Genomic DNA, 27857 nt, shown 5'->3' with positions numbered 1-27857 from the left:
GGGATACAACTTTTTATTTCGATTCCGTTTGTGATTTATCCCGGTTCTTCCAAAATACCTTAAAGGGGGATCCCGGATAAGAAACCCCACAAGTGCGCCTCGAACATTCATCAGGGTGGAATTGTGCGCATTAAGTCCGTTATTATTATTTTCATTTATTAATTGGAACACACATTCTGAGAAACATAGGTAAAAGACAAAAATTGGGGGAAGAAAACTTACATATTTTCCTTTTTAAACATACTTCCAAAGCGAAATGATTCTTAAAATGCTGTGTCGTATCAAAAGCACGTACTTCTAATAGAGTAAGTTTGTATTGCCATATCGCAATAGTGGTTACCAAACAAATAGCTAGTTCCCTTTAAGAATAATTTGTGTCATTGTAAGTGCACGTATTTAAGTGAGATTTGACACAGTTGTCTGAGATCAGGGTACTTATTAGCCTTTCATAGCATAGGTGTGTGGTGCTATTTATAAAACAATTGGTTAATATGCTTTCAGGGCAGTGTTCAAGGAAGTGTTTCAATGACAGCGTTTGTGCTGATTTCTCTCCTGGAGTGTGAGTGTGCTACAGTGGTGAGTAAATAGTTCAACCATTCCTCAACTGTTTAACGATTCTGGTTAAGGTTTGAACAAAGAAAGCATCACTGAATCCATGCTAACCCTTGGAAAACGCTTCCCTATTGACGTAAGCGGGGATATCACTGCTCTGTGTAGCGGCAAGTTATTTGCTTACGGTAAGCAGAGCCATGACATTTTGGCCCTGCACATGCCTGGCGGCAATTTCGTTCCCGATTTTTTTTTTTTTATGATTCCTTTTTTTTGTTTTTTATCGATTTAGAGACAAACAACTTTCCCATTAAAACGATCGACGACAGTGGCAATGTCATGTGCAGAAAACAATGCTGCCTGGCGCATGGAGCGCTCTTTCGTTCTGAAAAAAAAAAAAAAAAAAAAAAAAAAAAAAAAAAAAAAAAAAAACACGCCCCCACCCCCGTTTGGAAAACCATGGATCCGCCCTTGATTCAAACATGGTACTCCCTAATAAGCAATATGTTTGTTTGTTTGGGTGCCAGTCACCAGCCACACAATATGTAATCATGTTGCCGGGGATCACACCCAATCTGGGTAGCAGCAGCCAGGGGACCATCTTCAGGGGATGTAACTTTTTAATAGGAAATGTCACGCTATAAACCACAAGGGAAACTGACTGGGTAGAAACTAAACAATGTTTTAACAAAGAACGATAGGCTGGAGCAGGACTTGAACGATGACCCCGTGGTTAACGTACCTGCACTCCATAAACTGAGCTTCCAAGCTCTATGCTCGCGGTCTCCCTAGTAATAGTCCAAATATCTTTGTTCAGGGTTGCCGGTCAGAAGCCATGCAACCGTTAGCTGCCGTGTAGCCAGGTAAAACGTTTCTAGTGATGATGTCCAAAAGTCAACATATGAAATATCTCTTTGTCTCTTTACGGTTTACGGTGACTAGGATACGAGCAACTCTGTTGCTTTAGCTACAGCCTTCTTAGAGGGTCAACTGCTACAATTGACGAGACCTTTTGCCATCGCCATCACTGCATACGCCCTCGCTCTGGCCAATAGCGACCTAGCCGATGAGGCTCTCACAATGCTCAAAGCAATTGCTACGTATGAAGAAGGTAAATTTGAAGTTGTCAAACTTTTGTAATCATGTGGACACTTGAAATCCAACTCGCAAAAGCACACCCCCATGTTTGGCTTGTGAATATTGCCATTAATCTTTGTGCCGCAACCTCACATATTTTGTGTAGAAAAAAAACATTTCATTTTAAGTTTGTTTTTTCTTTAAACAATATTCGGCCTATAATTTCATGAAAAAAATAAATAAAAAGTGTAGTGTAGTCGCTTTAAGCCGCGTGCCACTTTAAGCTTTGCACATAGCGCTGTGGAGTTGTTGTAATCAGTTGTAAGAGTTTAGTTGTGACTAAGAGTTGGTTCCGACCATGGAGGAAAGAAGTTGACATTAAATGTTATAAACGTACATCAATACTTGACATCAATACTGTAAGCACATTCAATTATTGCTATTAAGCAGAAGCAGACTATTTCATAAATTGTACATAGTAGTGGCACTAGATGAGGTAGTGTCTATAATTTGGAAGCTTTATCAGTGTGTAGTGTGTAAGATTCATACAGTGATGAGAAGCAACGTGACCGGGATTTAAACCCACAATACTTTGATTCGGCCATCAGAACTTGAATTCAGTAGTACACTCGACCAATCAGTCATGGATGACACGTTGAGAGAACATCGCATTATGAGTGATTTTGTCTTTGTGTATTTAGAATCAAAACATCGCTATTGGGCATTGGACGTCTTGTCATATGGCGCTGGTCCAAAACCATATTTTTTCAGCAGCAGACCCAAAGCAATCGAGGTGGAGACAACAAGCTATGCACTGCTGGCCTTTCTTGAGGTGGATGACTTGTCATACAGCCATGACATCGTTAGATGGCTAACAAACCAGGAAAACTATCAAGGTGGATTCGTGTCTACTCAGGTAACAATGAGCACACTGACTTACTAATGGACTTCAACAAAGGTGCCAATGCAAGCCCAGTATTGTTTCAAATCATCTCACTTATAATTAGTCTTGGCCCAATATTATGGTGCTTGATATTAGATAGTGTACTGCGCGCGGTTGTACATGTAAATGGTCAAAGCGCGCCCGCCACAGTATGAGTTAGTTTACTGGACGGCTTGTAATCTAGACTATACTGGCAAGCAACCATAGTCTTGGAAATCTTGCAGCGCTGCGTGCGCTGTGGGCGTTGCCGTTGTCAAGGTTGTGTAATGCATATTCAATATGCGACTACTGAAATTTGCTACTCACCAATTCGTGCCTCAAATAGTTGCGACTTCAACACACTAGTCACGAATTTGTGCATTGAAGTGTTGGTGACTCAAGTCAGACAAATCCAACCTCACATAAAGCTGATCTCATACTCCTATGATGAACTGTGTTCGTTTCGCTACCAAAACAAACCTCATGTAGTAGGAGCATGGAGGAAGGAAGAGAAGGAGCTCGAACGAAGGGACTTCAAAAGTCGAAACCGTGGTACCGCAACCGTTTATAAACGACACCTCGTAATCACCCGCATACCTTACACAGACAATGGGCGACCTGGCTTATGTGAGTTTGCGCATGCGCACTTGGTTCTTCACTCAACTATGGTGTCGTATGTCGTATGGATATATTACAGAAAAACAACTTTTTTGAGACCTGATAAAAATTGTGTACACTTGTGCTCACCAAATCGAAAAACACAATTGAATACCTACCACCCTAGTGTGCTAATACCCAAATTTTGAACCACCGCTAGTGACCGAAAAGTCACAAAAAAATGTAAAAATATGCCATGATGTTTCCGTGAAACACCACAAAAGGTAAATGAAAACGTGTATATTCACAATTGTTGTCTCCAATTATTCAACTTTACACGAAGGCAACAGCGCAGACTGGCGGTACCACACTATATGTACAACGATATTTAATCCTACTCGTTAATCGGCCGTCCAGCTGGAGGTCTCCTATCTTTTTCCACTGGCCAGACAGGGGCATTGTCAGAGTATTTTTTTGTTACTCTGCGGTTTTGCGGGTCGTTCGAGCTCCTTCTCTTTCTTAATCCATGGTAGGGGTAGGCTCATACTTCCCTCGAATGCGAATGCGAAGTGGATTTTGGTGAGGCAATATTTTTACGAGCTGCCCTTCCATAAGTGTGACACGAGAAAATGTTGCTTCACATGATGAAATAGCACTAGCAGGAAGAAGGAGGCCTACATGTTCATATCAACAAGTTTTGGGTTTGTTCAGAGCAAATTAGGTGGCACAAACAATGCCTACTCTATGACCTTTAAAAGGTTTTATGTACAGATTCGATCTATATAAACAAGATTCTCCCCACTTTGTGACAATGACAGTTACACATTGACTTGGGATCCATGACTTGCAGTTGCAAACGTTGGTTGTATATGGTTGTATACCATGCTCTAGTTTATTCACACAGTGCATGGTCCGAACTGCCTGCATGCAGCGTGTGCTGAGGCACACGAAGAACTGACGGAGGTAATCGCAACACAGACCGTCAGCAGAGAGGGCACATAGCTGGTATATTTTGACATAGTCGTTAATTCATTGCCATCTAGATAGCGGATCAATATAGCTTCGACTTACTTTTTCATCTTTAGCATTCATAATCGTGAACATTATTCCTATAATTATTTCTTACGATTCTTCATCAACGACAAACACGGAGCTGCCAATGCCGTGTAATCATAACATGAATGACCCTGGTCACCGCAGAACACATTATGCTAATTTATAACTAGCTCGCATGCTGATTGATTGATCGGTTCCGTCGGAAAGCTGAAGCAGAAAACAATGAAAAAGTTAACACAGTGCTGCAAGAAGTCCAAGACTATGGTAGCTTGCCGGTATAGTATAGATTACAAGCCGTCCAGTAAACAAAATCATACCGTGGCGGGCGCGCAATACACTGTCCAATATCAAGCACCATAGTCTTGGGCCAAGACTAACTTATAATATGAACAGAATGTTTGCTGATAAAACCAAAACCTACATCTCGCCCCCGTTTTGTCGATAAAAATAAAATGCTTTACACCAACATTGTAAACACATTTTCATTAATGTTCAGTATGGTTGCACTGAGACCCCCATCATCGGCCGCCATCTTATGTCAAACAGTGATGGAATCAAGCACACGTGTATATAACAATGACAATAGTATAGTTCGCAAATCCTCGTAGCAAGATCGAGGCTCTTGTGAGATGGAATTTCTACTGCAAGAATCAATACAGTTCAGTTTGGAGAAGTTTCTTGAAAGTATAACAGCTGTGAGGTAGATGCCCTGATGTTTTAGGGAAGTTCATTCCAGAGGCGGGGGCTACTATAACCCAAGGCTCCTCGGCCCACATATTTTGAGAAGAGAGTAGTTGTAACCTTTGGTTCGATTCGCTGTCACGTGTCTTACCCCAAAAATGTTTCCTTTTGTCATGTTTTAAAATCCAAATCTGCAGGATACAGTTATAGCCTTGCAGGCACTGTCTGCGTATTCAATCAAGTCGGACACGAACGTCATCGATATCGACTGTCAAGTCAGTTGTCAGGAGGCTGGGTTCGAAAATGAGTTCCTGCTGAAACCCGACAATGCAATCCTCAGGCAGTTTGCTGAAATTAGGGTGAGTTCTTTGTGCAGCGCCGGGCTGATAATTATGATAACTACTTATTATTATGCAGACAATGTGCATAATAACGGTTACCAGCCTATAATAGGGCACGAATTTGATTAACATGTCACAAAACCTCGGGGTTAGTTGCTCAAAAAGGTGATTGCCTCCATGCCCTCTGGTCATTGCATTGGTGCCCTTAAAAATGTCACAAAACCTCAGGGTTTGTTGGTCAAAAAGGTAATTGCCTCCATGCCCTCTGGACATTGCCTTGGTGCCCTTTAAAAATGTCACAAACCCTCAGTTTTGTTTTGCTCAAAAAGGCGATTGCCTCCATGCCCTCTGGTCATTGCCCCAGCTAACCAAAAAACGTTGCGAGAACGTTGTTACAACGTTACTTTTTTGTTGTGGCAACGTTGATGTGTAATGTTGTGGCAACGAATTTGTGTGGACTCTCCTTGATGTTGTGACAACGTTGTCTCTAACGTTGTGAGCCAACGTCCATACCACATCCAAAATTAACTTTCTGACAACGTCACAATATGTTGTTAACTAACGTTCCTACAACGTCTCAATGTTGTAAGTTAACGTTCCAGCAACGTCTTAAAAAAACGTTGCGAAAACGTTGTTGCATCTGTACATTTTCTGTTGTTGCAACGTTGATGTGTAACGTTGTGGTAACGAATTTGTGTGGACTCTTCTTGATGTTGTGACAACGTTGTCTCTAACGTTGTAAGCCAACGTCCATACCACATCCAAAATTAACCTTCTGACAACCTCCCAATTATGTTGTTAACTTACGTTGCTGCAACGTCTCAATGTTATAAATAAACGTTCCAGCATCGTCCCAATATGTGCAAAATTAACGTTCCTGCAACCTCCCAAAATGTTCGAAATGTTCAATGCAGTCTTTACTGCAGTAAAACTACACTGTTACTGTAGTTTCAGCATTATTTTACCTAAAAATAACCCGTTGCTACCACATAATTACTATAGTTTTATTGCAGTTTCAATGCAGTCTTTACAAATTTGTGCAGTTGACGGTTGTACGATTATAATTAGTACAAAATATAATGAGAGAGAAAGCAGTGTAAATAAATACATGCAGCACCTTTTTTTGCAATACCACAGGACAGGATTAATCTCTTTTTGAAATAATTATCTTGAGCAAGACGTAGCCCTAACACCGCGCCATGCTTCATTGCCAGCCTTCTGTTGATGGCGATGTTGATTGAGTTGTCTTTATCAGAGAAGCACAATATCTGTAAAAGAAAAAAAATGGAAAATATGTGTCAGAAATAATGAAACATTTGTAGAAAATTTCAATGGTTTAAGTTTGCACAGCTCTCCAGTCCGTAAAGTCAAGATGAGGCAAAAAGGTTTTGAATACCCATTATTACTCTCCTCCCCTCTAAGTACTTCATACTGTCATGATTAATATGAACATGACAATTAATGTTGAATTTTTTGTTATATATAATTTGGGTTTAAATGTCGGACCCAAGGCAAGTCAAACCCATTGTCGTTTTCTTTTTCTACCCAAGAAAACAAGTAAAGCAGGGCCAAAAAAAATAACTAAGGATAAAATTTATAAACACAAACAAAATTGAAACATACCATAGATTTTTTTTTTCAACAAAATTAAATAAAAGTTAGTTAACCTCACTGCAGTGCTTTCTGAATTATAATGTACGGGGTACACCCAGACAGAGTATCAAGTATGTATGAATCTTTAACCATGGAGGTTAACCTTTCCCTCATCATAGATTTCCATTCCAAGTCCAACCAAACCAAAGCAAGTAAAGTAGACTATTTACAAAAAAATTATATCTATACAACCATTAGGCTAGAAAAAAACAGTTCTCCTGACTTCCTTGCCAAGTTCCCCAGCGGAAGTTTCAGTAAAAAATAAGCTATTTATTTACAATTTACAAGGAAGTGGATTGAAGAAGAACATTCTAAAAGAAAATCTTTAAGTTTCAAACACGTACGTACGTTACTTACCAAACAAAAATAATCACCCACATCATCACGGCGACGGTACCTGACGGACGTCGACTCTCTCTTGCTCTTAATTTTCACTGTAAAATTCACATCTAATCAGCCCCACACGGTCAGCCTTTATTCACTGGAAATACCTCCAAAATGTACAATAATCATACGCCAAAACATACAACAATGAACATCATCATCACACAGAAATTAGAATCCGTTGGTCCGCCGGCCGTTAGAAACGGTTTGAAACTGGCTCTGAGTGATAGATAGACGGAGCTCCACATGTTGTGCATAACATAGCTGTTCAGTTTACATGCGCGAAGTCTGGGTGCCGACCGTTTTACACACAACTATCATATAGCGCCCTCTATTGATGGAAAAATGTCCAGTCATTATTTTTCGAAGCTACCACCAAAGAATTGGGAACTAGCTCAGGGGGGGGGAGGGGTTGTGGATGGGAAGTATTAAATGTGGGATTCTACTTTTGAAAAGTTTTAATTTTTTTAAATGTTCACAATAGAAACTAAGTTCCATAGAATATAGACAACCTGAAACAGACCCATAATAGAAAGCTTATTATTTTTTTAGAATTCTATAAAATGGAGAAGTTGGGATTCTACTTTTGAACAGTTTTGTTGTTTGTTTATGGATATATTTATAAAAGAAACTAAGTCTAAGTTCTATAGAATATTAGACAACCTGAAATGGGACTCTTTTGAAAATAAAAGTTTTTATACTAGAATTTAGATCCATAGAAAACTAGAATTCTACAGGCGGCGAAGGAAACTGATTTCTATAGACAATAACCTTAAAAATTCTATAGAAAAGTGGGGACGCCAATTTTTAAATAAACTTTTCTACATGACTATAATATGTACTGACAGCATCCATCTTCTGAAAACATTCTAAGTGCGACAATGATACTTTCGTATTACCATAGCTTATAGTTTCATGCACAAAAAACAATTGTTTTACTACAAGGATACTGCAGAATTGCTGCTGTTATCATTGCAGTAAAGTTAAAGTGAATCTACAGTAAACCATGGTTAGAAATACTACAGTATTACTTCTATAATACTGCAGATTCACTATAGTTTGACTAGGGTTTTGATGCAGTTTTTACTGCAGTAAATTTAAAGTATTATCAAACAAACTACTATTGTTTACTACAAGGATACTGCGGTATTACTGCAATTTCTATTGCAGTAAAGTTAAAGTGAATCTACAGTAAAATAAGAGTAGAAATGCTTTAGTATTACTTCTAAAACACTGCAGATTCACTATAGTTTGACTTGGGGTTTGATGCAGTTTTTACTGCAGTAAATTTAAAGTATTATCAAACAAACTACCATTGTTTTACTACAAGGATACTGCAGTATTACTGCAGTTTTTATTGCAGTAAAGTTAAAGTGAATCTAAAGTAAACTAAGAGTAGAGACACTATAGTATTACTTCTAAAATACTGCAGATTCACTATAGTTTGACTTGGGTTTGGATGCAGTTTTTACTGCAGTAAATTTGTAGTATTATCAAAAAAATTACCATTGTTTTACTACAAGGATACTGCAGTATTACTGTAGTTTTTATTGCAGTAAAATTAAAGTGAATTTACAGTAAACTAAGAGTAGAAATACTACAGTATTACTTCTTAAATACTGCAGATTCACTATAGTTTGACTTGGGTTTGAATGCAGTTTTTACTGCAGTAAATTTGTTGAATTTTAGCATCTTGTCACTGTGCTCTCAAAACCCAGTGAGTATGTATAGCTTTTTGCTTGTAAAATGTTAATGCAACATGGGATTTGCACAAAATTTAGTTTGAGATGTCCCATCAGCTACCTAAACTTAGGGTTAAAAGCATTTTTCAATCCAAAAAACAAGAACAAAATTACCCGCCAAAATGTTGAATTTTAGCATCTTGTCACTGTGCTCTCAAAACTCAGTAAGTATGTATAACTTTTGGCTTGACGAAACATCAACCTCAGGCAACGTTTCTATTAGAAAAACGTCTGGACGATGTTATAAACAGGGAACAAAATATTGTATCATTGTTGCAACGTGTATAAGTTACAATCTAACATGAAATTGAAACTGCAACTTCAGGCAATGTTGCGACAAAACCGTGGCAGCAACGTTCCAAAACAACGTCCAACTGATACGTTGTTGCAACGTTGTATATACGTCAGTATGTAACATGATGAAAGTGCAACCTTTAGGCAACCTTGAGGCAAAACCTTCTCGCAATGTTGCGATACAACGTCACCATTAAACGTTGTTGCAACATTTTATATAGGTTACTCAGTAACGTGACGACAATGCAACCTTCACGCAACGTTTCTAAAACAACGTCTGGGTGATGTTATTGGAACAGAAAATTGTAGCATTGTTGCAACGTTGCAATGTTGCGACAAATCGTGGAAGCAACGTTCGTAAACAATGTCCAATATTGATACATTGTTGCAATGTTGTATTTACGTAAGCGCAACATTCAGGCAATGTTTCTATGAGAAACGCGCAACCTTCTAGCAAAATGCGGCCAAACCTTCTGGCAATGTTTCGACACAACGTCACCATTTAACGTTGTCACAACATTGTATGAACGTTTCTAGTAACATGACGAAACCACAACCTTCAGGCAACGTTTCTAAGAAACGTCCAGGCGATGTTTAGGAAACAGACAATTGTGACATTGCTGCAACGTTTGGTATAAGTGAGAATGTAACATGACGAAACTGCAACCTTCATGCAACGTTAAACATGGAAGCAACGTTCCAAGCAATGTCCGAATAAAACGCTGTTGCAACGTTGTATATACGTCAGCCTGTAACATGACAAAAGCGCAACCTTCTAGCAACATTGCGGCCAAACCTTCTGGCAATGTTTTGACACAACGTCACCATTTAACGTTGTCACAACAATGTATGAACGTTTCTAGTAACATGATGAAACCACAACCTTCAGGCAACGTTTCTAAGAAACGTGCGGGCGATGTTTAGGGAACAGACAATATTGTAACATTGTTGCAACGTTTGGTATAGGTGAGAATGTAACATGACGAAACTGCAACCTTCATGCAACGTTGCGACAAAACGTGGAAGCAACGTTCCAAAGCAATGTCCGAATAAAACGCTGTTGCAACGTTGTATATACGTCAGCATGTAACATGACGAAAGCGCAACCTTCTAGCAACATTGCGGCCAAACCTTCTGGCAATGTTTCGACACAACGTCACCATTTAACGTTTTCACAACAATGTATGAACGTTTCTAGTAACATGACGAAACCACAACCTTCAGGCAACGTTTCGAAGAAACGTGCGGGAGATGTTTAGGGAACAGACAATTGTAACGTTGTTGCAACGTTTGGTATAAGTTATAATGTAACATGACGAAACTGCAACCTTCATGCAACGTTGCGACAAAACGTGGAAGCAATGTTCCAAAGCAATGTACAACTAAAACGTTGTTGCAACGTTGTATATACGTCAGCATGTAACATGACGAAAGCGCAACCTTCCAGCAACATTGCGGCAGAACTTTCTAGCAATGTTGCGATACAACGTCACCATTTAACGTTGTTGCAACATTGTGTGAACGTTACTAGGTAACATGACGAAACCGCAACCTGCAGGCAACGTTGCAGTTAGGTCGTGTGTTAGCTGGGGCCTTGGTGCCGTTACAAATGTCACAAATTGTTAGGGTCTGTTGCTAAAAAAATGTACCGGAGCATAGTTAATTTTACAAGACCAGAAATTAGAAACAAACACAGACACCGAAGACTCTGACAACTTTTTTCCTAGATTTGATTAGAACATTTCCTGGAAAAAAGTAGCATTCGCTGAGATTCCAGGAACGCCGGCCATGAGGCACGGCTGAACAAAATTGTCATGGTATGTTGGAATCGAGGGACACTCAAAATATACCTCCAGTTGAGCCAAATATAATGACATACATTGGTGGCAGGTTGTCATTTCGTATGCCCTAATTGTACATGATAAGTAAACGGTCATGAATAAGGGGGTGGGGTGGGTTCCACAAAAAATCCTGAAAGGGATTTTACAAGGTATGTTTTCCTGACCTCTTGTAATTCTTTGTTTAGGCTAGTCTTGGAGCGAGACGAGTCTCGTTTTCCTTTCACGCACAGCGCGGCCAACTCACCAACAGCGCATGCACCGACTCACCTAGACTGGGCCGCTGTCTTTAACTGCAAGGATAAAAACAGGTCCCCGCTGCTGGATCCAGTGATTCCATTGGATACAATGATCATTTTGATAAACGTGCAGTGACGTGAGCCATGGCCGCCGGAGCCGGGGGGGGGGGGTGTTCCCCCCACATTTGTCCCCCACTTTTTTTTTTTTTTTTTTTTTACGTCGGGAGGGGACACCACACAAAATATTATTATTTCTTATTTTATTTTATTTTATTATTATATTTTATTTTATTTATTAATGATTTTTTTTTTTAGCCCGGAAATAGCCGGGACGGAGTTTTTTGTTTTGTTTTAGCTGTAGCTCCATGACCCTGTTAAATCTTTAGGTAGGTGCGGATCGGTTGACATTTTCTGACTACAACGCATCGATGCGACGTACCCGGTGGACTTTAGTCAAGGCGCCCGAAAACAGACTAGCTCGAAACTTGTGACATAACCGCTCCCGCTGCTCGCATTCGTAAGTGATGTATACCATCCGCCGTGATTGCATTGTATGGTCTGGTTCCACGACCAAAGATTCCTGGACAACAGGTGCCAGTCGGATATGTTGGGGTCTAGGAACCAGACTAATCTATGTACATGGTGCTTTCATGGTCCTACCTTTATGAGCAACAAACCCTGAGGTTTTGTGACATTTTTAAGGGCACCAATGTAATGACCAGAGGGCATGGAGGCAATCACCTTTTTGAGCAAAAGACAAAGTATTATGACTACAAAGTTGTGCCCCCTCCTGGATCCGCGCATGCTGCTGATCCAAACAACCCAATGTTGGAAATTGTTGGTGCCCCATTGTTAGCTGCCCAAAAAGTACACTGCTCTCAAGTCCGCAATATAATTTTACTGCGTATCAGGCTGCGTTCGTTTAGCTGCCCTGGGTCTACCCCGGTGTGTGGCGGTTTTTTATTCCAGGACGAACGTGGGTAATTATCTGCGCACGTTCGTCCTGGAAAGAAAAAACGCCACACGACGGGGTCGACCCAGGGAAGCTAAACGAAAGCACCCATAAATGACTGAGGTCAAAATGTGAATCTACACGCCAGTTTTGGATGCCGGTCTATGGCGTTATTCACGAGCCTCGAAGTGTGACGTCAGATATTCAGGCTACGACTCACCTGAGTTAGTCAGGTGAGTCGATGCGGGCGTTATTTGTGAGTCGGCCGCGCTGTGCGTGAAAAGAAAACGAGAAACGTCTTGCACCAATACTATTGTTCAGGTTGGTAAAATGGATATGTGTCTGCATGCTTCTGAAGGCAACATTTATAATAGAATGTCCGGATGTCAGCTGCTCAGCTGTTAGCAAAATATGCAAGTCGTCCCGGGCGATTAAAAAAAACAGCCGCCACAAGTCTGTCATACAAAATATATTGAGATACACTAAGTGAGAAAACTGTTCTTTGACAAAATCAAAGGTGGCCAGGGGTCAATTTCACAAAGAGTTATGACTCGTCTTAGGATTCATCTAAGGTATGCATGCTACAGTGCAGGGTTGGGACTCGTCCTAAGTCCTAAAACTAATCTTAAGTTAGGACGAGTTTTGTGAAATCGACGGCAGTGTCTTTAACATCGGAATTGTTTATGTTATTATTTAGGGTCCAGAAGATCAACCGGAGTTCCAAGTGTCTTTTGAATCTGCAGGCACAGGCATGGGTCAGTTGAAAGTAAGTGTAGACCACTCCAAAATGTTTGTGAGGCAATTGCATTAACCCACCCATAGTAAACAAGCTACAAGAATCACCCGACCCCAAACGTTAGCAACATTATACCATAACCCCCCCCCCCCGTTACCATAACATAATAGCCAAGTATCGGTTAAAACAACCTTTCAAACTCCGTTCAAAGTGTGCGGTTCTCAGTTCCATCAGATCTTGCAAGAAATGGTCACAGCCAGTTTTGTTTTGTTTCCTTAGTTTGAGTCCAGCTTTAACATCCCGGAGCCGAATGTGCAAATCTGCGACTTTGTGCTCAACATCAACCAAGAAGCCATTGAAGTGGATGAGAACAATCAGCGTATCCGGTATACTATTGACCTGAGGTATGCAGCGAAGTTGTGGTGTAACCCAACTTCACAAATCTGCCAACAAATTATCACTTTTATAGGTTGTAAACCTTACTTGACGTTCACTGAAAGTCATAGTGTTTCGTCAAATCGGCTGCTGGCTGAGCAAAATAATTAGAACACTTTGGCTCTCGAATTTCACCCCATAGCACTAGTCCGGCTGACATGTTAAACACATCAAACATTAGACTGCATGGACGTCCCATGGCAATTAGCAGCCGAACTCGAGACAGTTTTTGCTTTCCGTTTCACAGTTCCAAAGGTAGATGAGTGTCGCTTTGAATATAAAATGTCCTATATATCGGCCTCTTGTACACATTTATCCCGTTTTCTTGCAATACAGTTAGCCTTATCTGTAATTGGCAGACTGGTAAATTATTGCCTTTCTCAAAATTGTGTCATGGGTCGTACTTGTTTAAATTTCGCTGATATTTTGTTTCTTCTAAATATGCAGTTATATAAAAGGCGAGGCGACAGGAATGGCAATTCTTGAAGTGGGTTTATACACATGATATAAAGCTGTGGCGGAAGATCTGGACGAGGTAATAACTATTATACACTCATGTCACAGATATTTATTTTGCATCACTTATAAATAATTGTAATTTTCCGTCATCTATGAAATCAGTTCTAGAAAGATTAATGTGAGAATGTAGGATTTAAAATACCTCTAGCTATCGAGTTAGCTTGTTGGTCTAGCAATAAAACTTCAGGTTTTGTTTTGTTCAGTCAATCAAGAAAATCAATTTAAATCAACACATTCGTTGCGTAATCTGCAATCAAATGTAAACAAAACAATTATTGTAATTTTTTTTCTCAGGTCAAACGCAACAGCGGTGACAACATCCATCTCATTGAAGAAACTGATCTATCAGTCGTCTTTTACCTGGATGAAGTATGTGAAGAAATTAATTACGCTTAAAAAACCGTAAACCCTAGGCCTAGTTGAAGACACCTTTGTTGAGAAGATTACATAATAATTGTCAGTTTTAGATGTGCAACGAAATCACTGTACGTGGTTTGAGTATTTGGGTGTGCACGGTCTCTACCGAAACTACCGAAAACATGTTATCGGGGCCCACTTTCATGGCTCTGCTATCCGTAAGCAAGGAATCATCGCTTGCGGAAGCAGTGAATTGTGTGCTTTTTACGCCAACCGCATTTCACGGGTAAGCGGCGAATGTTTGAATGATTGTGTGCGTGCGTACTCCGCGTTAATAAAATAGGCATCTACACTAAAGCCCGGTGCCTACTTCCTGCGAATGCGAATCGAATCTTGACGTCACAAATTCGCAACGAACAATTCGCAGCAGTTGCCCTCTGCTCTACTCCCTTGCGAATATCGCTGCGAAAGGAGGGTGTGACGTCAAATTCATGTCAAACTCGGTTCGCATTCGCATTCGCATGAAGTACTAGCCGGGCTTTACACAGCTAGCAAATAAATGTGGTGCTTGTAACGTGAGCGGATTATGGTGATTGTAAGAACATAGTTTGGGGGTGAGCAGGGCCATGAAATAAGGTCCAAGTAGGGACTTAAAACCAACATTAGGATGACGTACTGGATTAAAACCGGAGCTTCTCCCTGTTGATCAACCTTGGGTAATAAGAGGAGGAGCCACTACCTTGAGTACCTTTAAAATGACCCTGTGGTTTACAGCTTGGGAGGCTGTGATGGGGTGAAAACCCCTTGTCATGTGGAAAAAATACGTTATGAAGCCATTCCTGGTTGTGTAATACGAATATTGATGTTTCCTTCTTAGATCAGAAGAGACCGAGTTGACGAGATCACCTTCAAAGCCGAACGGAAACTCAAGGTCGGCAAACTTCAGCCTGTGTTAGTGAAGGTGTTTGATTACTATAACCCTAGTAAGTATAATAACTAGATATTAAGTGTTTGTGAACAAACACGAAGCTGTTCCTTGTTGTTTTGCTTGGATTATGTGCTTCATCGCCCAAGGAATATATAACTGAAAAAAAAGGTTTCAAAAAAGTTGTGTAGCTCTTGGTATTAGGTCACACTTCCCGGTTGACCCGCAAGTAAAGGTCAAAATGGGCCCACAGCTACCAAAGACTAATCTGCAATGCCAAGGAGTCTATAACTGAAAAAGTTAAAGCAATCGGTTGTGAAGATCTTGATATATAGTCCCACTTCCGGTTGACCCAGAAGTAGAGGTCAACATAGGGTCACAGTTTTCCAAAGTTAATATTTATTGCCTTAGAGTCTATAACTGAAGTTTCAACATTGGTTTTGTACTTCTTGAGATATGGGCCCACTTCCGGTCGACCCGGAAGTAAAGGTCAACATGGGGTCAAATGTGTTTCAAACTAATCTTGAATGTCCAAGGAGTCTATAACTGAAAAAAGTTTGAAAATCGGTTGTATATTTCTTGAGATATGGTCCCACTTCCGGTTGACCCGGAAGTAGAGGTCAACTTGAGGTCACGGTTTGTCAAAAGTTATATTTTATGTCTAAGGAGTTTATAACTGAAAAAAGTTATATAATCTGTTGTATAGTTCTTGAGATATGGTCCCACTTCCGGTCGACCCGGAAGTAGGGGTCAACTTGAGGTCACGATTTTTCAAAATTAATGTCCAATCCCCAAAGAGTCTTTAGCAACAAACAGTCTTAAAATCGGCTGTATACTTCTTGAGATATGGTGCTGCAAGGATTTTCTAATTTAATATGCAAATGAGGGTCATGTGGTTAATTAGTTACTAGTTGCCATTTTTCAAAAACAAATTAAAGATGCAAACATCACGACATGGTCTTCTTAGACTCTCCCCGAGAGTCCTCAACCCATACAGGTCCGCAGTGTGTTGCAAGAGCCATAGAGATGTTTAAACATTGCAATGAAAGTGACTGCACCCAATTTATGAAGTACTACGTTGTACCCATGATGCCAAGATTCTAATTGATTAATTAATTAATAGACGAACATTGATTGCTTTTATGGACTGAAACAAATCTTATTAGAATCAGTGTATTTTTCTACACATAATATGATATTTAGGAAACTAACAGATAAATTATTTCGAATTTATTGTGTTTTTGACCAGTTTAAAGTATAGATTTGAAGAGCCATTGTGTTTGTGCACAGACACAAAACGTGCATTAAATGACGTCATGGTGACGTCGTCCGAAATTTTATGTCAGAAATCACCTTAACAGGACCTGACTAGTGTAAGGCTGAAAAAAGTTTCAGGATCGGCGGTCTACTTTTTGAGATATGGTGTTAACTAGGTTTGCTAATTAGATATTCATAAGCTTAATTAAGGCTTATTAATTAACAATTTTATTTTATTTTTTACGATAAGAATTAAGCTTATGTTCTAAGCTTCAATTTGGTATAATAAACTCACTCTTTCGTATTATGGTTTAGGAGATTAGGCTGCCGCAAAAACGTGTACAAACACTATGGGATTTAGGGAGAAACAAAGAATAATAATAATAATAACTAGACATTAAGTGTTTGTGAACAAACACGAAGCTGTTCCGTGATGTTTTGCTTTGATTATGTGCTTCATTGCCCAAGGAATATATAACTGGAAAAAAAGTTTCAAAAAAGTTGTGTAGCTCTTGGTATTAGGTCACACTTCCCGGTTGACCCACAAGTAAAGGTCAAAATGGGCCCACAGCTACCAAAGACTAATCTGCAATGCCAAGGAGTCTATAACTGAAAAAGTTTAAGCAATCGGTTGTGAAGATCTTGATATATAGTCCCACTTCCGGTTGCCCAGAAGTAGAGGTCAACATAGGGTCACAGTTTTTCAAAGTTAATATTTATTGCCTTAGAGTCTATAACTGAAGTTTGAACATTGGCTTTGTACTTCTTGAGATATTGGCCCACTTCCGGTCGACCCGGAAGTAAAGGTCAATATGGGGTCAAATGTGTTTCAAACTAATCTTGAATGTCCAAGGAGTCTATAACTGAAAAAAGTTTGAAAATCGGTTGTATATTTCATGAGATATGGTCCCACTTCCGGTTGACCCGGAAGTAGAGGTCAACTTGAGGTCACGGTTTGTCAAAAGTTATATTTTATGCCTAAGGAGTTTATAACTGAAAAAAGTTTTATAATCTGTTGTATAGTTCTTGAGATATGGTCCCACTTCCGGTTGACCCGGAAGTAGAGGTCAACTTGAGGTCACGATTTTTCAAAATTAATCTCCAATCCCCAAAGAGTCTTTAGCAACAAACAGTCTTAAAATCGGCTGTATACTTCTTGAGATATGGTGCTGCAAAGATTTTCTGATTGAATATGCAAATGAGGGTAATGTGGTTAATTAGTTACTAGTTGCCATTTTTCAAAAACAAATTAAAGATGCAAACATCACGACATCGTCTTCTCAGACTCTCCCCAAGAGTCCTCAACCCATCATAGAGATGTTTAAACATTGCAATGAAAGTGACTGCACCCAATTTATGAAGTACTACGTTGTACCCATGATGCCAAGATTCTAATTGATTAATTAATTAATAGACGAACATTGATTGCTTTTATGGACTGAAACAAATCTTATTAGAATCAGTGTATTTTTCTACACATAATATGATATTTAGGAAACTAACAAATAAATTATTTAGAAGTTATTGTGTTTTTGACCAGTTTAAAGTATAGATTTGAAGAGCCATTGTGTTTGTGCACAGACACAAAACGTGCATTACATGACGTCATGGTGACGTCGTCCAGAATTTAATGTCGGAAATCACATCAACAGGACCTGACTAGTGTATAGCTGAAAAAAGTTTCAGGATCGGCGGTCTAATTTTTGAGATATGGTGTTAACTAGGTTTGCTAATTAAATATTCACAAGCTTAATTAAGGCTTATTAATTAAAATTTTTTACATTTTTTACGATAAGAATTAAGCTTATGTTCTAAGCTTCAATTTGGTATAATAAACTTACTCTTTCGTATTATGGTTTAGGAGATTAGGCTGCCGCAAAAACGTGTACAAACACTATGGGATTTAGGGAGAAACAAAGAATAATAATAATAATAATAATAATAAAAATAATAAAAATCTCGACGAAAACAATAGCTGTTCCGACTGGATCGGAACAGCTAATAAAAATAATAAAAATCTGGACGAAAACAATAGCTGTTCCGACTGGATCGGAACAGCTAATAATAACTAACTGTTTTATAACCCTGTGGGGCCGATTTTCAAAAAGAGCTTAGCTCATGCAAATCAACCTTACGTCCCAAGACCCCTGAGGAGATAAAACCCTTTCATGCCTTTGCGCTTTGGAGGCTTTTAAAACTGGAGATCAACCTCTAACATTGCCGGAATCCATTTATACCACTGGGTGAAGAGAACAACAAGGACACAAGTGGTGTTATGACTCGGGACTCGAACCCACATCCCGTTACTTTAATTTTTATGGGCTTAACCACCCGTTCATGACCACAATTTGTCTAAATTATAACTTACCAAGCACTCTCCACATACAAATAACCCTGATTCATTGTTTACAACAAGTATAGTAAATATGATATGTTGAAACTGGCTTTAGCTACCGGGCAATCTAGGTTGTCTATAGTTGGTATGAAATGCTCTAGAATTGCAACGAGCGTTGGTTCGAATCCCGAGTATTCAAGTATGAAATATGCGACTGTTTTCTTATTTTTCACAGAGCTCGGAAAACTTCTGAGTAAACAGTGCTAACACATTATCGGTGTAAGGGTAAAACTAAAACATGAATAAATATAAACATTACTTTGTCTTGAAAACAGCCGTTGAATGCAGTAAATTCATCCATCCTGACGAAGGTGGGGCTCAGTTGAGTACATTGTGTGTCGGAAACACGTGTTCATGTGCAGCAGGTATGTGGCGTCAGCAATAAGGCCTAATATTTATTAGGGCCTGATATTAATTGTTGTAGCTGGCGTGTGGTTTTCCTGTGGTAACTGGCATGTGGTAACTGATGTGTGGTAACTGACGTTTGGTAACTGGAGTATGGGTTATCATGTGGTTACTTGTGTGTGTGTTTATATGATTACCATCGTGTGGTAATCAGAACGGTAACGTGCATGTGATATTCTGGTGGTAACTGACGTGTGGTAATCATTTGGTAACTGGCGTGTGGTAATAATGTGGTAACTTGTGTGTGTTTATATGGTAACCGGTGTATGGTAATCATATGGTAACCTACATGTGATATTCCGGTGGTAACTGGCGTGTGGTATTCATGTGGTAACTGGCGTGTGGTAATCATGTGGTAACTGGCGTTAGGTAATCATGTGGTAACGGGCGTGTGGTAATCATGTGGTAACTGGCGTGTGGTAATCATGTGGTAACTGGCGTGTGGTAATCATGTGGTAACTGGCATGTGGTATTCATGTGGTAACTGGCGTGTGGTAATCATTTGGTAACCGGTGTATGGTAATCATGTGGTAACTGGCGTGTGGTAATCATGTGGTAACTGGCGTGTGGTAATCATGTGGTAACGGGCGTGTGGTATTCATGTGGTAACTGGCGTGTGGTATTCATGTGGTAACTGGCGTGTGGTAATCATGTGGTAACTGGCGTGTGGTAATCATGTGGTAACTGGCGTGTGGTAATCATGTGGTAACGGGCGTGTGGTATTCATGTGGTAACTGGCGTGTGGTATTCATGTGGTAACTGGCGTGTGGTAATCATGTGGTAACTGGCGTTAGGTAATCATGTGCTAACTGGCGTGTGGTAATCATGTGGTAACTGGCATGTGGTAACTGATGTATGGTAACTGACGTTTGGTAACTGGAGTATGGGTTATCATGTGGTTACTTGTGTGTGTTCATATGGTTACCATCGTGTGTTAATCATAACGGTAACTTGCATGTGATATTCCGGTGGTAACTGGCGTGTGGTAATAATGTGATAACTTGTGTGTGTTTCTATGGTTACCAGTGTGGTAATCATATGGTAACTTGCATGTGGTAATCATTTGGTAACTGGCGTGTGGTAGTCATGTGGTAACTGGCGTGTGGTAATCATTTGGTAACTGGGGTGTGGTAATCATGTGGTAACTGGCGTGTGGTATTCATGTGGTAACTGGCGTGTGGTAATCATTTGGTAACTGGCGTGTGGTAATCATTTGGTAACTGGCGTGTGGTATTCATGTGGTAACTGGCGTGTGGTAATCATTTGGTAACTGGCGTGTGGTAATCATGTGGTAACTGGCGTGTGGTATTCATGTGGTAACTGGCGTGTGGTATTCATGTGGTAACTGGCGTGTGGTAATCATTTGGTAACTGGCGTGTGGTATTCATGTGGTAACTGGCGTGTGGTAATCATTTGGTAACTGGCGTGTGGTAATCATGTGGTAACTGGCGTGTGGTATTCATGTGGTAACTGTCGTGTGGTATTCATGTGGTAACTGGCGTGTGGTAATCATTTGGTAACTGGCGTGTGGTAATCGTGTGGTAAATGGCGTGTTGTGAATTGTGTGACGGTAACTTGTGTGAGGTGATCATGTTGTTACTAGCATGTGGTATTACCGTGGTAATTGTGTGGTAACTGTCCAGTGGTGTAGTCCTCCAAAACACACCAAGGCACACCTCATGACTATTCATGTGGTAAACCGTGCGGTAAAAGTTGTGAGGGAATTTTGTGTGGTCATTTTATGTGGTAATACCACAGCTGAGGTATTCCCCCATACAATTTCCTGTGCACATGCATTTTTGTAAGGGCAGGAGGAAATAGGGTGTGGTCAAAATAGATCGATTGTTTTAATCATTTATGTATATGTATATAAATGATTATGTACAGTTTATCTAACCACTGGATAATTTTATTTCAAATTAAATAACGCCAAAGCTCCCGGGCTATTGTGTTCAAGCAGGAAGAATAATCAATTTCCCTTTTCTCGGATTATTCACATTTTTGGGGGACCATAAGTGATTTAAATTTTTTATTTTTATTTTTTCCATTACGGTAACCGTATTCTCAAAATGCACTATATTATCCAAAGCTGTTTTACCAAATTTTTGTTGCCATTAATATTCAGAGTATTAACAAATACCAATTAATAAACCACAAGTGAGTTTGAAGAGGGAAGTTCTACTTGATGTGTTACCCCCCCCCCCCCACCACCACCACCACCCAACCAATTGTGACCTTACTTCGTGTTAGGGAGCTCCGCCATTTTTATTTCCATTGCCATATTGTTGTGATTTTTTTGTTCGTAAAAGAAAGTCTATTATGTGATGATTTTTGTGATGTTCCTCCTTGTAAACTGCAGGCAAATGTTCCCCGGGTATCATTGTGGACCATAAAGCCGTTGAAGTTGCGGATTTGAAGTTAAAGGCTTGCACCACTGCATCCCATTTTGGTTAGTATTCCCAAACAACAAATTAATAGTCACAACAAATAACTGGTCTCAACTTTCAAAAAGATTGACCAGCAACCTCTTGTAAGTTTGCCCTAAATTACATGAAATTTCAATGAATGGAGAAAAAGGCCTTCCCTTTTGTAAATTTTGGTAAGATGTCATGCAACGTCAACAGGAATTGGCAGCAAGGACCCTTGTTAAAAATTACACAAAAAAGACCAGCAGCAAGGTTGTAAAAATGGGCTCAAACGACATGAAACATAAACACGAATGGTCGAGCAGCAAGGAAACCTTTTGGAACTTTTATAAATGAAAAGAAACATCAAAATGAATTAACAGAAAATACTCTTTTGAAATGGGTTCCAATGTATTTTTAATGACAAGTGTTAACTGTTTTAAACGAACTATACATACCATTAGACCATCGCGCATCAGTGTTAGGGATACCAATATGTCATTGTTGCATTACTTATATTCGATGCTTAAATAACACAGCCTTTGAAGCAGAAGTTGTGTCAGCTAAAAGAAGAGGGTCTTTCCAGTCCATCAGCATGACCATAGTGATGCCTGTTAAACCAGGTAAGCTTGCCTGCCAAAGCTGTTACCCCCTCGCTAATAGCCCCACCCTTCCTCTCTTGCTCTCTTAACGTAAAGGAGTGAAAAAACACTCTTTCAAAAGCCATATGAAGGGCAACTCTTTTTCAAGTGGTCTTCCAACTCTTTGTATATTGAAGTTTGCATCTTTTTGAGTGTTTTTTTTCACTCTGTCTTGGAGTGAAACCCCTCTAAAACAGTGAAAAAAACACCACTCTTTTTAAAGAGCCATATGAGGGACAGCTCGTAATGTAACGAGTTTGTCACTATTTTACATTTCGAGAGTACACTGACCTCACATGTCCCTATGCAAGAAGCTGCTAATGCAGCGAAGTATTATTTATATCTCTACGGCGTGTCATGGCCGGACTACTTCGCCGGACACATCCTCTGGTGTTCTCTGCAGCAGAGAGTGGGTTCGAATCCCAGTACAAAGCACTTGACGGTAATGCATTATGCAATACCATTCAGGCTCCTAAATTGAATGAAACAGATGTCTCTTTCATCAGCCTCAGAGGTGCCCCCAGGTTCAAAGTGCCCCTGGCAGCAGTTGTTGGTTTTATAGCCGATATCAGGTAGCCATATTGTAAGAAACAGCATGTGTCCACAATTGTTCGCTTTTACTGTTTCCAACTGTCAGGGAAGGGTTTGAAACCTGAACATATAAAATACAAAATACAACAGGATTTAGAAAATAGATATTATAAATATAAATGAAGCTTTCCACGACACTTACAATTCCACACATGGTGAATGGTGCATCAGGCACCAATCTAAAAGTGGTAGATGAAAAAAAAAACAATTGAGGACGTGCTGCCCAAATGTTCATATGAATAAATTGAATAAGTTTATCAATAAATATTACGGCCATCACCCGAGAGGTGAAAGAAAAAGCATTGAGATTTGCATTTTGCGACAAAGGAATCGTGACGTCAGTGGCGGCTATTTGAAGTGGAAATGCCAAAGCTGGAGAACTGTGTTCAAAACAAATACAGGGAAAATTCGTCACTGGCGTCCAGGGTCATTAATAATAGATAAGCCGTTGTTGACTCTCGGCTGAAACAGCCGCGTCGCCGGTAGCATTTTTGACTCGAAATATGTATTACGTAATGAAAATTTAGAGAGTAAAATGGTTATTAACCAGTATCTGTGATGTCCATTTGGCCATTAGTTTACATATTGAGACCACCCTTTATTGGCTATTTAAGTGCATATAAACACAGAATATGATGTAATTTTCCTGTCTACATTCTCATCCCAAAGGTCTAGATCTTGTGGCTGTAAATCAGAATCGAACTTTCTTGAAGAGTGTGAGTTGTGACGAGCCACAGCTAAGGAATAGACGCTACCTGGTAATCGGTACGGGTGGAATACCATTCAAAAACGACATGGGAATGGCCAGGTAATTGTATTAGTACATTATGCTAAATATATATACATTTGTTATCCATAAAAGAAAAAGAAAACATTACAACGAATGTACAGTATGGCAACCGATACGTTGAAACTCACTGGTACAAAACAAAACATTTTCTTTGCAAGTAGCTTAAAGGTTTAACCATAGTTTTTATTGTGCACACCTGAAAATAAGCAAGAATTACAAACAAACGAAATATGTTGAGTATGTACCAATCGTATCCACTGCCTTTAAAACATGCAGATAACGGAATATTATTAGTATTATTATTATTATTATTATTGTACACTATGCTGCGGCAAGCTTATAATCCAAAACCATTGTGGATGTTGTTTAAAGGGTAGACAGTAAGATGGTTAAACTACCATGTTTTTTCAGGTTTTATTTGATCAGCAACACAATTAATGTTGATGATAATTAATTATTTATCTTTCTACTATTTGATCCACAGCTACAAGTACCTCATTGATGAGAAGATGTCCTTCTACGAGTGGCCAATAGAGGGTGGCGGTAGAGATCTCACAAAAAATAAATGGAAGAACCTCAAGCGCAAACTAGATCAGTTGAAAAGACAGCTGGTTTATGGGAGTGGATGCCCGCATTAATCAAATACTTAGTGAAGTCCTCTACTTAAAGGATCAAGACTAAGATGGTATTGCACTCTCTTAAACGAGAGTATTATACACATGTTTATGATCATTTACACAAGAGAAGGGAGCCATTTCTAGTTCTTTTTGTTTTGTTTTGTTTTGCTGACATACCTATCATTAAGCGTTGATAAGGAATTATATAACTTCCTTTCTATACACTATTTTGACTGCTTTGATACGATTGAGCGTGGATAAGAATTTAGATAATTTCTTGTTTACTCTATGCTGATGTAGTCTATTTTGCTTGACGGTTAATACACTGGACATTTTCGGTAATGATAATTATGACTAGGCTTCATAGTTGTTCTTGTTAAACATAATGCATACAATAACAAACCTGTGAAAATTTGAGCTCAATCGGTTGTCGAAGTTGCGAGATATTAATGAAAGAAAAAAACACCCTTGTCGCACCATGGTCACACGAAACTGTGTGTGCTTTCAGATGCTTGGTTTCGTGACCTTATATTATAAACCTTAGGTCTCCAAATCAAATTCGTGGAAAATTATTTCTTTCTCGAAACTATGTCACTTCAGATTAATTACTCAACTTTATACCCCATATATCGTAACCAAGAAAGTTGTTATGGTGATAATATGTTGAGTATTTACCAATCGTGTCCACTACCTTTAAAACATGCAGATAATGGAATAGTATTATTTATTATTATTATTATTATTATTATTATTATTATTATTATTATTTCATTTTATCACAGCATGCAAAAGAAAGATCTCATTTTCCTTTGTGCCGGTAACTCCTCGAGCCGGGCTACGTCCCGTAGCCTTAGATCTCAAGGGTCTTTCTCAGGATCCTCGCTGTTCCCAAAAGCGCTGCCTTCTGTAAATTATTATTATTATTATTATTATTATTATTATTATTATTATTATTATTATTATTATTATTATTATTATTATTATTATTATTATTATTATTATTATTAGTATTAGTATTATTATTATTATTATTATTATTATTATTATTATTATTATTATTATTATTATTGTACACTATGCTGTTCCAAGTTTTGAAAATCACAAGGGTTGGCACTCTATCATTATTTGGGTCGAGAAGTAAAGGTACGAACCAAGTCAGGTATATAACAGTTGAGGCATTGCTTGGTGAGGTATCAATGTTTGGTTTGCGGTAACACCATCCGTGTCTATCGTACCAGGTAGAGTTTGTTCTTGGAGACCTGTCTTGCCGCGGAGTAGATAATCGGGGGTTCGGGAGACTTCTCAGTTCTGAAAAGAACTGTGACCCTGCTTTTAACTATTACCAGGGCGGATGGTATAGAAATTAGACTGGACTACTACTTTAGCTTATAGGATCGTAATTAACTGTACTGCCGCGGAGTCAGTTCTGAATTGGTCTTAAAGTTTCGACTATAGCTTGCTCTAGTCATCGTCAGGAGACTGTTATCAAACTCAAGTATTGTTATCAAACCTTGGTCAACAATTTGAAAAAAGGGAAGTACTACACTTTTCATGATTTTTTTGTCAACAGTAAGACAAAAACCAAGGCGACTAATTCTAGCAGTTTTCATCGAGTTTGTTTAAGTTAAAGAACAAACTCACAATGGGTTAAGTCGAGCATTTGTTATCAAACTTAGCGAACTTAGTAAATCTAGCAACTTTCGTCAAATGTTAGTCAACGATTTAAAACAAATCACAAGGGGTTAAATCAACAAGTGATAGAAAAATACAGACAATTGTATAAGTTAAGCACTTTTCATAAAAAAATACCACGGGTTCAAAATTGGGTGGAAAATTACAAGGGGTAAGACGAGCAATTGTGAAAAATTTGTGTTTAAATAGTTATAACAAATCACAAGGGAGTTCAGCACTTTCCATCAGTTTGGGTCCAGCTTTGTCATCAAATTTGCTTCAAAAAGTGAACATGTTTTAATGTAACAGCTATTATAATTGAATGGGGATCACAATAATAGTGTATAGGTATAGCATTTTTATGTGGTTTGGGGTCAAATTTTAAATAAAACACAAGGGTATGTTCATTCCTGTCTGTCTCTCTGGTGAATATGGCATGTACCAAATAAGTATTCAGATCGTTTACTAAAGCTTTTCAATACGAATTAGGATAACAAGCATGTACTTTTATAGCCAATAATTACGCACGAATGTACGCCAACTTCTAATAAAATTGTATTAATTGCAAACTGCTTGTTATTTTGAAGTGTGTTCGTTTGTAGCCTTGATTTTCTGAGAAAGTAAAATTAGCTGTTGCAAACTGTTAACCAACCATAACAAAATTGAACCTATGTTAACGAATTATTAATTCCCTGAAGTTTCATTCCTATCTTTCTGGAGGCTGAGAGGTGTGATAACCTGTAGTTGATTATTGTGTTAGCGCCCCCTATTGACTGGTTGTAGAAAGGGCGTTTTGTAGTTGTGTTGGCATCCGTCTTGTTGTTTATTAAAGTCATGTACACATGGTTCGTTAACCCATGGTTAACCTAATCCAGTGAGTTAAAGGGTGCGTCGTTTAGCTTCCCTGGGTCGACCCCGTCGTGTGGCTTTTTTTTCCCAGGACGAATGTGTGCAGATAATTACCCACAATAGTCCTGGAAAAAGAACCTGCCACACACCGGGGTCGACCCAGGGGAGCCAAACGAACGCACCCATAATGTCAGTAATTGAAGTTACTCACAGTGGTCGAAGTGTACAGTTGTGCCTATAGATGTTTTAAGTCGACCCTGAATGCAATCACTGACTCGTGGTATTTTCTCCATGGTTTGAGCATGGAGGTGAGCTAATTGCTCCATAGTTTGAGCAGGTTGCGGGGAAATAATGCGATGCTTGTTAAATAATGACATTGAACGATTGTCTGTGTTTTATTACAAAGTAGCTTTCTGGTTTTGTTTGTATGTCATGGTTGCCCCGTTTTTACAAGTTGCCAACAACATGGGTTTTGACGTTCCAATTGAAAAGTCTAACTGTTACGTACATTTCCAAACTAATTTTCTGAAAGTTCGAACATTGGAAATTAGGAATGAAATGATTTGGAGTGCATGTCAGCGAAAAAATTCAAGTGGTGTATTATTTTATATAAATGAGTTGGATAATTAGTTTTCACATAATACAATGTATCGGGATTTTAAACCCTCTGCTCCATCATCATTCCATGTGTATAATTATACGACCGGGAGAAACACAACAGCGAAACGCATGCTACCTTTCCGTCATGGCTGCAAGCAACATTTCTACGAAGAGTAACTGAAAACCGATTGATAAAGGCAGCCCGCCGTGCGACCCTGCTGGGTGAAGATTGGTGTCATACCCCCAACCTCATTACGTAGGGTGAGAAACAATGAGGCAACTGTCCATACGAATCTTGCGGTGAGTGAATGATTGATGAAAGAAACAACGGAATATTTA

At 39.1% G+C, this 27857-nt stretch overlaps 1 protein-coding gene across 1 annotated transcript in view; it reads left to right on the top strand.

The window, feature by feature from the left end:
• LOC117296621 (complement C3-like) overlaps positions 1–25109 on the top strand; it is a 58850-nt gene extending 33741 nt beyond the window's left edge. The window contains 14 exon segments of the mRNA XM_033779642.1: positions 502–576; positions 1492–1660; positions 2328–2542; positions 5080–5241; positions 13023–13091; positions 13341–13465; positions 13944–14031; positions 14310–14384; positions 15250–15355; positions 19225–19314; positions 21714–21803; positions 22299–22382; positions 23661–23799; positions 24266–25109. Of these exon segments, the coding sequence (XP_033635533.1) occupies positions 502–576; positions 1492–1660; positions 2328–2542; positions 5080–5241; positions 13023–13091; positions 13341–13465; positions 13944–14031; positions 14310–14384; positions 15250–15355; positions 19225–19314; positions 21714–21803; positions 22299–22382; positions 23661–23799; positions 24266–24419 (1641 nt within the window). The 3' untranslated portion in view covers positions 24420–25109.
• The last annotated feature ends 2748 nt before the right edge of the window (positions 25110–27857 follow it).

Source organism: Asterias rubens, chromosome 11, assembly GCF_902459465.1.
Source record: "Asterias rubens chromosome 11, eAstRub1.3, whole genome shotgun sequence".
NCBI lineage: Eukaryota > Metazoa > Echinodermata > Asteroidea > Forcipulatida > Asteriidae > Asterias > Asterias rubens.
The sequence above is the reverse complement of the archived record's forward strand: the minus strand, read 5'-3'. Positions and strand labels throughout refer to the sequence as shown.